Source organism: Trachemys scripta, chromosome 20 (genome assembly GCF_013100865.1).
Source record: "Trachemys scripta elegans isolate TJP31775 chromosome 20, CAS_Tse_1.0, whole genome shotgun sequence".
NCBI lineage: Eukaryota > Metazoa > Chordata > Testudines > Emydidae > Trachemys > Trachemys scripta.
The window spans coordinates 12,262,249-12,275,425 of record NC_048317.1 but is presented as its reverse complement, the minus strand read 5'-3'; the positions used below and the strand labels follow the sequence as shown (position 1 = coordinate 12,275,425).

Below are 13,177 nucleotides of genomic sequence, written 5' to 3'. Positions count from 1 at the left end.
CAATAAGAGTTCAGGCACTGAACTTATGACCTTAACCAATCTCAGCAGGATTCTTGCAAAATCCCCTCCCTTACTGCAATAAACATGCTTTGTATAGGTTTACATTTTAATGTAGTTTTTAAGACATTGTGTCTGGAGAGATTTTGGCAAACCAGTAAAGTGCCCGAAACCACTATTGCTTTTAGCTTATTGCTGAAAGTAGCCAGTCAGCAGGCCGTAAATTGGTCATGCAGCAGCCTTAGCATAACCAAGGCAGGAGGGAAGAGAGTTTTGGGTGCCACAGACAGGGCAGCTTCACCCTGCGTCCTTCCTAAGAATGTTGAAATTGTGGATATATTTATTTTAGAAAAACAGGGCATCTGTTTATATGTGCCCCTGGGAATGTTTGTCAGGACCCCAAGGCATTGACACTGGAAAAAACAACATACCTGGTTAAATTGATGATCAGAAGGAAACCTCTTGCTTGACCTTTAAAAACTGCTTGCTTAGCAAGTTTTCTTTAAGGGATATGTCATTGTATTATTAATGTATAAATAAAGGGAACAGGTTTGAGGTAGCTGGACTTCTCAGAAGGGGCTCTTCAGGAACACTCCCTCTGGAGGCACCTTGGGGTCCCCACCGGCAGACGGAAGTTTGGCCAGGGGAAGCCTGTCATGATGCCACTCGAAAGTCACTCTCAGCTTCAGTAATTATCGAGGGTTGGGGGTGTTTTACTAACCTGTTGCGGACGTGCGTAAGTGCTTGAGACTAAGTAAAGTTTAGCTTTAAGTGAAAGCACTCGTGTTGTCCTGTTTGTGCCAGCCATCTATCGCTCGGACGGCCGTGTCTCCCCTGATTTATTTCCTGACACCACCTTGCACAGAGTAAAAGTTACCAAGAGCTTTGGGTTCAAAGAACCCCAGGTAACAAGTGGGCCAACCAGATAAGAAGTCTGGATTTTATTTCCGGTGCGGCCTTTAGTTTGGAAAGCTCTTATTTTAGGACCACGTATATATTTCAAAGCCTTTGAGGGCAGCTTTCAATTTCATGCTTGTCGACCCAAAACTCAAGAGGTACAGATTTAAGAACACCCCTCCCCTTTCCTGTTTGCAATTTGAAGAACCTTTCCCACCTGATTAGCAGAGTTACTAGGGTCAAATTTGTGGCCTAAGCTTCAATTTCTTTTCTAAACAGTTTTAAAGTGAGTCATGTGCTGGTGAAATGTGCTCAACTGACAGCCCTGGAGACTGAAGACTTCCATTTGACCATGGAATAGCATATGCTTCCATCCCACCATCCCTGATCCGCAGGGAGCCAGAGGGAAGTCCGGTCTCCATGACTCACCAAGTTTTGGCCTCTCTGCTGCAACTGGCAGCCAGGGCTCCAGTTGGTCTTAATGTGAACCTTTGTGCACTAGGAACTGGACAGATCCCCATTAGTTTATTTCAAATAGGCCAAAACAGCCAAAAGATGGTAGGACTTGTGGTCACTACTCACCTCGGCCGGATTTCATCTGGCTTAGAGGCAAAATGGTCTGTGTTGTCTCTTACCAGTGCAAGAACAATCCCTTCCATTTTGAACCTAAACCTGGCACGCCCTTTAAACATCCCTGCAGCAAGCAGCCCCTCTCCTACTGCCTAGAGTTTTAAATGAGGTGCTGTAAACACATCAAATGCAGAAGCATGAGACTATGTCCAGCTTTAGATTAATAATTTCTTTATTAATGTAAAACAAATGCAAGTATTTATATAAACACTGACATTACAAAGTACTTGAACTGGCAGGAGGGAAGGGGGAAAAACGAAAATCTCTACAAATGCTTCTAATACTGTCCCAAACAAGACCAAAATGCTCTGTTCCTTGGACAATCAATCACTTATACGATAAACCACTTTAAAGGTCACAAATAAAGTCTTTGTTTCAAGATACAATGTGCTCTGATGGGGGGCTGGGGAAGGGGGGCATATAATGTTTTTTGGCCGATCTCCTCATAAAGTCATAGATATTGCTGCGCTGTTAATAAAAAATATATGCTTCTCTGTAAAGCATTAAAAAAAATATCCCATGGATGGTGTCATGGAGGCTTCAGCTTAGAGGCAGATATCCCAAAACGCACAGTTGTCTTCCTGCTATTCCTAGGGGTTATTTCTTGGTTGTTTTGCGGATCAGTGCCATCCTCTGAAATGAAAAAGGGAAAAATACAGGGAACTGAGAGTCTGGAACATGGTTATTTCCAAATCAAGCTGGGAACATGGCTATATAGGAATGAGATTGAAGAAACACAGGGTCCACAACAGGTTGCTTATGCAATACCATATGTTGAAAGTAAGCTCTGGTGAACAGTGGTGATATATCAAGAAATACAGACACAAGCCCTGTCTACGATGGCCTTTAAACACTTTGGAAGCCACATTTTAACAGTTAAGATGGGCTCTAGCTAAATCCATTTGTAACTTGATTTGTCTGACTTGTGGGAGAGGCCAAACTATAAGCCATGCTGAGAAATGGTCCAGCCTGGATCCTTCTCAGGCTTGTACATGCCTGTAGGCAATGTTCTACCATGAATTAGCCCGACCTGGGTTTAAAGATGGTTCTTTAAGTCTATTTGAATCCTAGCTTGGATACAGCCATAGCCAGAAAGTTTAAAAAGTTTTTCAGAGAGTCTGTGCCGCTCTCCTTGGGAGAAATTCTGTCTGGAGTCATCATTTCGGTTTGGTGATTCTACCTTAATCCTAATTTCACTCAGTCACTAGCACAGTTTAAATATTTTACTTGCATTGTGCACTGAATCAAAATCCACTTTAAGGCCCTCTGTCCACACCCGCACAGCATTTTATCCCCCGTGTCAGAAATGGAGCTGTCACATTATCATGCTGGCGTGTTTCACGGGTGTAGAGATTTTTATTGATGGCTTTGGCCTTTGACTTAAAAAAACCCAGCAACTTCCAAACTAGGAGCAAGACAGAATCCAGTACTGAACAAGTAACTAACAGCTGAAATTCCAGGACAAGCACAAGTGCTCTTCCAAGAGGAGCCCCCAGCCAGATATTTAAGGTCAGAGAGGAAACAATTTTCAGCTGCTCCATATACAATGGCAACAAGTCACTTGCTGCCACGTTGTGCAGTAACCATTTGTTTCCAGTGGAAGGGACCCTGCAGCTGGCCTGCAGTAGCTCAGTAAATCCTGGGTCACTGTTACATACACACATGGCGGCTCCCATGAGCTGACAGAGCCATCAGATCATAATATGCAAATGGCATCCCTGGACTCCCGCAGTTTTACAGACAGGGATTCCCGCCAGTCAACATGGATTTTTAAACTCTTCTGGAGAGAGAGCTTTCTGGCTATTCACATGTATGTTGGCTCCAGGCAGAATGGACCATGCAAAACCAGTCATGCAGCATTGTCTCAGGCCATGGTTGTGTTTTGGCTCCTGAACTGAGTACCTTCTCCCTGACCGCTTAACTGCCTGTGGATGAAGGGTTGTTTTGGGCTCCTCCTTGGAGCGTCAGAGGCTAGGCGAGAATTGCTCTCCAGCACAGTCATCACATGTTAACTGCAAGGTCCACTGTGCAGGGAGCCAGCATGACAAACTGGCAATGTCTCCTATGGGGTCTCCCAACAACTGACTCTCTACCGCAACTTGAAGGGTGTGGCCACCAGTTAGAAGCAAGAACCTTAAGCCAGGGAGACTCCTTGCTGAGATTGTCGCAGCCTTGGGAGCACACTGCAGGGGGAGTCTAAAAGAATATCCAAGCTCCCTTCTTTCTTGGCTGCAATACAAGAGCGGAGATGAACAAGAGCAGCACTGGCATGTGTGGGGGGAGTTGGACAAGGACTCTGCTTGTATTGACCCCCCTACATTTGGCTATTAGTGCATTCACCAGGGGCTCCTCACCTGTTTGTGAGCTTCTGTAGTGCAGGCTTTTTTGTATGGCCGGATTTCTTCAGAACCAAAACCTGGGATCCACATGTTCCACTGGCGCTCTGGAACAGAAAGCACAGATCACTGCCTAAGAAAGCTGTGCAGAATGCCCAACATAGGGAAGCCCTCAACGTACCAGAACAATAAGGACTAGTTAGAAATATAGTAAGACCTATTCAGTGAACCCCCCTGGTGCCAGGGCTGCAGATATTTCGTGAGAAATGGGGGTGCCGGGGAATCCAGACTCCAGTGACTAAAGGCACTTAAAGGTTATTTATTATTTGTACTGTGCTTGCATCTAAGGAGTTGAGTCAGGGTCCCATTGGGCTAGATACTATATACACCTATTATAAACAGACCCTACACCAGAGACCTTACAATCCAGGTTGCAGAATGGTATAAAATGGCAAGCCCGTGCATAGGAATAGGAGAGTTTGGAGGAAGAGAAACATAATGACATTTAACTTCTCCCTGATTGCCAGCAGGACGCCTAGACAGCCACCCTAGGCTCAAATTCATAAATGGGCAGCCTCCTCCATGTCTCTGCTTCCACACATTTCAGTTAGACTATTTCCCTCAAATGTCTCTATTCAGGGTTTGCCCTGGTTGTGTAGGGTGTATCCAGATCCCTACCCCAAGGTCTAGCGGGGATAATCCCTTTTCAGGTACTTCTATCCCTCAGTTCTGTCTCCTCACTGACAAGATACGAATCTCTTACCGAGATGCAGCTGGACATCCTTCACTTCCAGAGTGTTTGATTTGCGATGTCGGGCGAGCTGGCAGGCAGCTGTCACCACGCTCTCAATGAAATCATCAGCAATCTGCAACAGCATCTGTGGGGGAGTAGGGGACTGAAGAAAGCAGCACCTCAAACCCCTTCACATTCTTTTTTGGATGATGGTTAGTCAAACAATGTAGGGACCACTATGAAATTCAGCCCTCAGGAGCCACTGCTTGCAGAAAACAGTCTGACCACACCCTACGGAAAATCCCCTGGGATGTCTGAGAGAGTCACCAGCAAGAGACCAGGTTAATAAATTAGAACAAATACCTCTGAGCACCAGCAATGTATATGGACCATGTTTGATGCTGACCAGAGCTTGTGTAACAGCACAACAGTGTGATCCAATCCTCCCTGTATTGGGTAAGGGGCTAGGACAGCTCTGGATTGGCTCTGCATGTCCAATTTTACTGGTACGGGTTGTCACATATGGCCTACCTCCTCCACATCCTCATCCAGCTGCTCATTGGGATCCACCTCTCGCACCAGGTCCTGCAACTTCTTCTTGGTTAAAACCTGAGGGTAAAAGGGGGACGATTTTTTCCACACTGCATTAGCAATCTGACTGGCAATACACAGCACGGCAGCAAAAATCACAAACTGCCCCCAAAACTGTAATCAGAGGTCCAGGCTGTACACAGTATTGACAAAATGTAACACCCCGGGAAGGGCACAGATAAACACTGGGCAATAACTAGGCATTCTCAAACCTACCTGGTAGCTACAAACAAAGCAATGGCCAGTGGGACAGAATAATGAATAAGGCTGTCCTCTCACGTGAGACAACATTTGCTACCATCTCTTTCATACCAAAATACCGTTGATTAAAGCAACAGTGTGCTGGCAAGAGAAAACAATTGCATAATGAGAACTCCTGAAGGGTGGACTGTAAGTACAAGGATAATTTCAAGAACTGCAGGGTTATGTTATGGGCGAAAGATAATATTTTACATTTCTATGGTGCCTGTCATTCAGAAGTGCTTCAAACAAGATACATACACCACAGCTGGGCAGAGGACAGCGGCCAATTAGCACAGAGCACAACAGCAAGGAAGGGAGGGAGGATTTTATTAGTTTTTGAGCATCAGCAGCATGCTGACTGTTGTAGGATATAGAGGGATGGTATCACCCTGCCCCCAAAGTCTTACAAGATAAACTAGATACATTTGGTTCAATGACACTGAGGCAAACCCCTACTCTTTTGAGAAGTGTCAAGGAGTCGAATGTCCACAAAGCCTGAGTTTAAGAAGCACCAGAAAATCTACACACAAACTGTGCAGTAGTCAGTCTGTTTCCCAGGGGAGAATGAAAGGCAAAGTCAAAGCTACTGGGATCTGAATCTGTGATTCCCGTAAGATTAGGGAGTTCAGACATGATTATGCTGTTAAGTCACCCCCCTCTAGGGGAGCATGACCTTCTCTCCATCTCAGCTTCTCTCTTGGTTCTTCTGAAGAGAAGCAAAAGCCTCCATTCCAGCCCCAGCATTGCCACAAGAATGGAACCGCACGGTGTGTGTGTGTAAAACTGAAAACAAGTGTTGCATTATATGCGTAGAACGGCAGCTGTTTGACTGTGGTGCTGCTTCTTCATTGTCCCGAGGAGGTATAGGTTACCTACATACACAGTAGGTTGGCGCCAGCAATCTGACTTCAGAAGCCAGGTTTAAACTGACCTTTTGACTGTTTTGATCTATTTCAGGGAGGCCGAGGAGGGGAATCTAGCACATTGCCCTACACTTGTTATGATGACCTACAGCATTGGAAGACAGATTTTCATTGTATTCAGTATTTTGTTTTCCATACAAGCCATACTTTGAATGGGATTTTCTGATCTCTCCCTGACGTGCATCACTAGGAGACTGGATGCAACCTGCAGCTGGTCTATACAGTCTGTGTCTGATTCAGATTGTAAGCTCAAGAGAGGCAGGAACCGGATCTCTGTGTAGTGCTGGGTGAACCGGGGGTACTCAACTGATCAGTTTAATTAATGTAAAATATTTCCAGGTCATTTAAGGGACAGTAAAACTATGGGAGGGTCTGAACAACTCCCTGCTTGCCCAAGATCTCAAGTGAAATTACCTGGTTGCTTTCAGGACTTAGGCGTCCCCCTCCACTAGGAGTCCCTGGCATCTTTGCCACGGTGGTACTGTTCGCCATGGAGCTCTGTGGTGGCGTGTTGGCTGGTTCTGGCTTTATCGAGGAGAAACTGGATAGGTTGATCAAGGTAGATGGGCCAAACTGGTTCATAATCTGCTGGGCTTTAGTCTTTAAATCATACAGCTTGTCAAGATCCTGCTTCTTTTTGGGGTTGTGAGGACCCAGACCAATCAGCTGGAGAAGGAAAGGAACACCAAAGTTAACAAATTTAGAGACTAGATTTTACTCCCTAAACTCCCCCACACTATCTGTACTGAGACCATATCCCGTAAGCAGTGCCTGGAGGCTTTCAACTTAATCCGATACTTCTAAACACACTTTGAGGGCGGGGGGAAGGACGTGGGTGGGAAAAGGAAAATATTTGTGTACATTAAAAATAAAACTTTAAGGGAAGGCATTATGGTTGCACAGATTTCACTGAATGGCAAACCGATGATGGGTGTGAAGTCTGACTGAGACAGCCTGAGTACAGCCTAAGAACGTTGCATTCCCACTTCCAGTCTAACACCAAAATTCAATCCAGGCCTGTAATCCTCCAGACCTGGAACAGGTCTTTTCCCTCTTCTCTACCTGTGCCTCTTTGGTGGCAGCCTTACTCTTTACATTAAACTGGCAGATTAATGACAACCTCCTGAGGTATAGTTGGGAAGATTTCACTAAAGAGGAAAAAAATCAGATTACAAACTCCTCAGGGCAGGGACTGTCTTTGTTCTACATACATTGGGGCCTGGTCTATGACTGGGGTCTCTAGGCACTATCACCATACGAGAGTCTCCATTTTGACATTTCAGACATCTACTTAGCTGGGAAGAGGGGAAAGCGGAGTACAAGCTCCTCATGTAGCTGCACTGGTGAGAACCTGGCACAGAGCAGGAAGGCACAGTTCTAGCATCTGCCACACAACACCCACAATGCATTTGAAGTCTGACGGGTAATTATTCCCAAACCAAGATATTTCCAATAGCAGGGCAGTTTTGCAATGAGAACACATAGTGAAAGGTTGGCATTAAGCCCTAGAATTCAATTTCACCTATAAACCTTGTCAGCATTAAGCCAGGTCTCCAAAAGTGACATGACAGTAGAAAACCCTCCTTTGCCTCTAATTCCATTGATCTGATTCCTCACTTCAGTTGAGGCTTTCAGCTGCACAACCTGGAATTTAGTGGACTGTCAAGCAAAGGCCAGGACTAATTTCATACGCCTAATTAACGGCCTGCTCTTTCCAGATTAGCCATAAGATTCTCAGACTAACTCATGTCATAGGCCACTAAACACCAGATAACTTTTGGACTGAATCCGAACTGGCCACCTAGATTAGTAAATAGGGTGCAGAATCTTGAGACATCTACTCTTCCTAGCACACTACTACAGACCCACCACTTGGCTTCCATGCAGTCAGATCTGTGGCCCACAGCTCCATAATAGCATGGCTCTGTCCAAACTTGTGTTCTTCAGTTATCACCAACAATGGTCAAGGAAAACTGCAGTGATTAGCACTAATACACAAATATTTATTAAATTGTTTGAACTATCAGAGTAAGAGATTTCAGATGCTTTTACAAGTCTTTCACTGTTCTACTATCTCAGTTCAATGAATGCAGTTGTCAATGGGATTCCTGCTTCTGCCATTATTTTGCTGATCGTTCAGACCAATAAGTAAGTGGTTACATAGAAAATGCATCTCACTATTTGAAAAGGACAGATATTAAGCCGTGAAGTGACTTAAGTGGAAACTTTAATAGCAGCCTATATTAACTCTGAAAAATCTTCTTGCCCGTGCATTGAGGCCAATGCATTTTCTGTGTCTGAACATAAAACTGGTCGTGATGACAATTTTTTGTATTTCTGACTTTTGTTTTAAGTGATTTATTTTCCATAATTAGATTTTGGGGTCTCAAATTCTCTTATACTGCAGTTTTCTCAAACTTTTCTACAAAACAGCACCCTTTGGAAATGTCTCTTCTCACAGTGACACAAGTTGAAAACAGGCTACCAGGAAAAACCAAAACCAAAACAGATCCAGGACATTTATATATAAATGAAGAGAAATAATATTTTCTACCTTTTGTAGAAAATGTGATTTTCCCCTATAACTGCATTAAATTCTTTGTTAGTTTGTATTAATTCACACAGAAAAATCACTCAAAAATAATCACACAAGAATGCTTAGCCAGTTGATATTTGAGTGTTTCATTCCAATGCTCAGTCATGCACCGCTGCTGCAAATATATCACATATATTTTTCTTTTTAAAAAACAAACATAAATGCAAGTAACTTCATGTAGCTCTGATATCGATTTCTAGCCCAATGTTAACAGATTTTAAAATAATGCAAAATCCCTACGTTCGTGCCTTGGGATGTTCTTCAATCGTACAGAGCCCTATAAGCTCTTAGTTGGCACTTCTGGTGCGAGGCCCCTAGAGCATAGTGCAAGAAGCAGACGAAAGGATTCCAGGATTCCTGCTTCTGACACTAGCTCGCTGGGTGATCTTGGACCAGTCACTTAGCCCCGTGCCTCAGTTTACAAAGTAGGAAATCTTACCTACCATGGAGGGATCAGAAGATGTGAAATGCTTTGAACTTCTTGGGCAAAAAGCACTATATTAATGCAGAGCAATTTTTACCCTCACCTCTAATTTCAACCTTTGGGTATAATCAAGTCATTAGAACACAAACAAGATATGGATGCACAGGTTTCAACCTCAAGTCCTACATGCCACTTCATGGCAAGCTCAAGCAATTTACTCACAGCTATCTGAGTGTCTAGATCTTTAATTACATCAGCAACTGCTGTGGGCCCAGTGAATGGAGAGGCCATTTTCCAAAAGCTTCCTGTAAGTAAATAGCCAGTGTTAACCTAGTCTCCCCTCCTCCTGTGCTACATATTTCTCATTCCCACAAAGATACCAGCTGTTTTGCATGTCACCGACCATATCATAGGAAGATCAAAAGGAAACAAGCTTCAGCAGACAATACACACCACAACACAGGTATGCCTTGTCCTTATTAAAATGATTAGCTGTAATTTTTCTGGGCGTTTAATATGAAGCCTTACTTTAAACAGTAATTGTGAACCTAGCATACCTTGTCTTCTGAAGTGGCAAGGTATTTCCCAGGATCCTCAAGGGTGAAGGGAAGTCTATGTTAAACTTTTAACCTAAAAACAAAGATTAAGTACAGGGCTAGTTGGTATTGGAGTAGAGGACACTAGAATACAGTAGCACTCACACTGCCCGGGTCCTGGCTACTGGTTCTGCATTTTAATTTAATTTTAAATGAAGCTTCCTAAACATTTTAAAAACCTTACTTACTTTACATACAACAATCGTTTAGTTATATATTATAGACTTGTAGAAAGAGACCTTCTAAAAATGTTAAAGTGTATGACTGGCACGCGAAACCTTACATTAGAGTGAATAAATGAAGCCTCGGCACACCCCTTCTGAAAGGTTGCCGACCCTTGGTCTACAGCAACAAGATAACTTGTCGAACCATTCACCAAAGTGCTTGCAGCGCCCATTTCCAGGAAGAAAAGACATTGAGCAAAGAAATTTGTACAGAGAAATTAAAGGTAATCTGCAAAGGAATTTTTAGGAAATTTGGATGTACTTTTTTGTGTGGCTTCTTTATGATGGATAAAAGCTTAAAGAGTTTTCTGAACTGCTTGTTTTTTAATTTAGAAATATCAGAAGTGTCAAGTCTGGTCATCCCTTGTTTTGCTAGAGGACCTCTTTGGAAGTGGTGGGTATCTCAGGAGAGGTATATTGCAAGTATTTATATATTCATTGTAAGGGCAGGATTGGCTGAATCTTTAAGAGATCTCCTTTCTACCAAGTGTTCGTTAGGCACTGGAGTGATTTATGTATTAAAAAGTTTTTAACTGCAGCTAAAAACCTTCCTCCCTCTCAGCTGTTCTGCTTTCAGCCTTGCAAAGTCATAATTTCATTATTTCTCAAGTTATCACAGAATCTTCCCGGATAATGAAAACCAGAATTTCTAGTGTTAAAAATTAAGCAGACAAGACCCATTCCAGCCTCCCATGCTCATCAGAACCAAAGAAAAGTTACAAATTCAGTTGTTTTCCCCTTTGTAGGTCACCTTTAAGGGTTTGATTCAAACCTTAATGTGTGGAGAAAAATATGTCAGTACACTTTGTAAAAGGAGCCACCGAACACCAGTACTATGGCTGATTATATAGATGGTCATGGATCTTATATTAATTAATCAATATCATAATCAATCAGGTTCAAAGACCTAAATATGAACACAGAGACCACCCATCTTTACTTAAAAAAAAAATCAGTTCCACCACTTCTGAAATGAAGAGCTCATTTTGAACCAGTTTAATAAATTGGACGTCAGGAGAACACATTATACAATGCATCCACAGCCCTACTCAGGTTTGTATGAACAAGCTAATACATAATTGTAGAAATAGATTCTGTATCCTAACACGGTTCCATAAGGTTCTTCCTTGTCCTTGAGTCAGGAATAACAATCGTCTCTCTCAACTCTAGGAAAATTTATACTGTTTTCTTGCATATCACAGCAGACATTAACTCATTTTAAAAACTTCTACAGTGGGGTTCCCTGTGGCTATGCTCCATTAACAAAGGTTGAAAAATTAATCTCATGTCCTCACAGACTTCTAAAACTTCAGTCTCTGAATGCTCAACTATGGTATAATTAAGTTTTCAACAGACATTTAGGGAACTCTCAGTAAATTCTGCAAGCTTCCTGCATTGAACATGGACTCCTAGGTGCAATAATGCGCTAATTATGACTGGATAGTGTGCAATATATATTCTCAACAAATAACAAGTTCTGTTTTCCAAGATAACATCTGTGGATTTGGCAAAATATAAATGCTGCATTTAACTAAGGGAAAATGTGTAGAGCCCTGTGCAAATACAAAATTTGTATCTGAATCCGATCCACGACCACGGTCCGCAAATATAAAGTGGATATCCACAGATTTGCGGGGTTCTAAAAATGTGTTTTTACTTTACATTTGCAGGTCCAAAGTCTTCTAAATAAAACACTTCGGAATTTAACACGGTCTAAGTATTTGCTTATTCAACATGTGTCACTTGGGACAGAGTAGACCATTTTTTCCCCTTTAGAGATTTTTTTTAAAGCATACTTCCCTTTCACTTCAAGTTTTTCTCTTAGCTGCCAAAAATTTAATATGGCATCTCCAATGATAAGCAAGGAAAAGGAACATGCATACATTTTCTAATTCCAGTTTCTCCTAAAATATAGTTGTACCCACTGTCTGAAGTAGTTTTTCATTGCTCAAACCACTGAATACTCCATGGGAGCTTACAGATGTTCCAGTCATACAGTAGGAGTTCAGAGCTTTCTCTTTCACTTTATAAACTTCAGCACACCACGACTGAAGTGATTTATCACTGAAGCTGTAGGAAGTCATTGGGCAATTACATGGATCTGCCATCTATTTTCAAATCTCACGTGAAACCAACTTTTTATCCTTAGAGCTTGGAGGTTTTCCTTCTGTTATTTTTCCCCTCTAAGGCATTTAAGAGCTAGAGTTTGGATTGAAAACACGATACAAAACACAGTTAGACTGCACTTCGCATTTGAATTAGGACCCCAGGATAGGGTGACCAGATGTCCCGATTGTATAGGGACAGTCCCGATTTTTCACACCTGCGGTCTGGTCCCTCTACCCCAGGATGAATGAAGGACATGGGACCCCTGACATCCCCTTGCTCTGGGCTGCACGGTGCCCACCGAGACCGGGAAGGAGAGCGCCCTGCGGGGCTGGAACAGGCTCCTCCAGCAAGGACTTATAGTTGGTGTCACTCCCATGGCGGTTCGCGCCCCGTCCCTGCAGCCCAGGCTCTGCAAGGGGTTAAACCCCCGCCCGCCCGCCCGCCCGCAGCCCCCCCCCGGCTGGCGGTGCCGATCTGGTGCGGACAGGAGAGCGAGTCGCCCGGGGCTCAGCCCGCCGGGGCGCCCCTGACCCCGCGGGGGGCGGCTGCTCCCCCCGTCTCTCCCCGAGGAGGGGGAGCCCAGCCCCGGGCGGGGCCCGCACTCACCGGCGCCCCCGCCTATCGCCCCATGGTCCGCGGCCGGATCCCCCCGGCTGAGCTGCTGCCGCCGCCGGCTCTGCGCTGCTCGCCCTGACCCCCCCCGCAGCAGCGTCCTTCCGCCGCCGCCCGGAAACACTCACCCCGCGCCCAACCAGAGCCGCCCTGGCACAGCTGGCACGGGAACGACGCTGGGCATGCGCACCACCACCAAGCGTCCCCAACGGCGCATGCGTTCACGGCCCACCCCGACAGGGCGCCGCCGAGAGTTGTTTCCCGTC

The 13,177-nt window shown here is 44.2% G+C and overlaps 1 protein-coding gene across 8 annotated transcripts; it reads right to left on the bottom strand.

Moving 5' to 3' along the window:
* Positions 1-1,678: 1,678 nt before the first annotated feature.
* TAF12 (TATA-box binding protein associated factor 12) lies at positions 1,679-13,176 on the bottom strand. 8 transcript variants are annotated; one of them, XM_034754144.1, is made up of 8 exons: positions 13,040-13,176; positions 9,928-10,000; positions 9,593-9,675; positions 6,765-7,016; positions 5,125-5,202; positions 4,624-4,738; positions 3,879-3,967; positions 1,679-2,157 (listed from the first exon to the last, which is right to left on the bottom strand). In XM_034754144.1, exons 3-8 carry the CDS (start codon positions 9,659-9,661, stop codon positions 2,122-2,124), a joined length of 639 nt encoding a protein of 212 aa, XP_034610035.1. In that variant the 5' UTR covers positions 9,662-9,675; positions 9,928-10,000; positions 13,040-13,176; the 3' UTR covers positions 1,679-2,121. The 8 variants fall into 8 exon arrangements, with proteins under 8 accessions (XP_034610035.1, XP_034610033.1, XP_034610041.1 ...); XM_034754142.1 differs by lacking the exon at positions 13,040-13,176 and adding an exon at positions 12,906-13,017; XM_034754150.1 differs by lacking the exons at positions 9,928-10,000; positions 13,040-13,176 and adding an exon at positions 12,906-13,030.
* Between the last annotated feature and the right edge of the window lies 1 nt (position 13,177).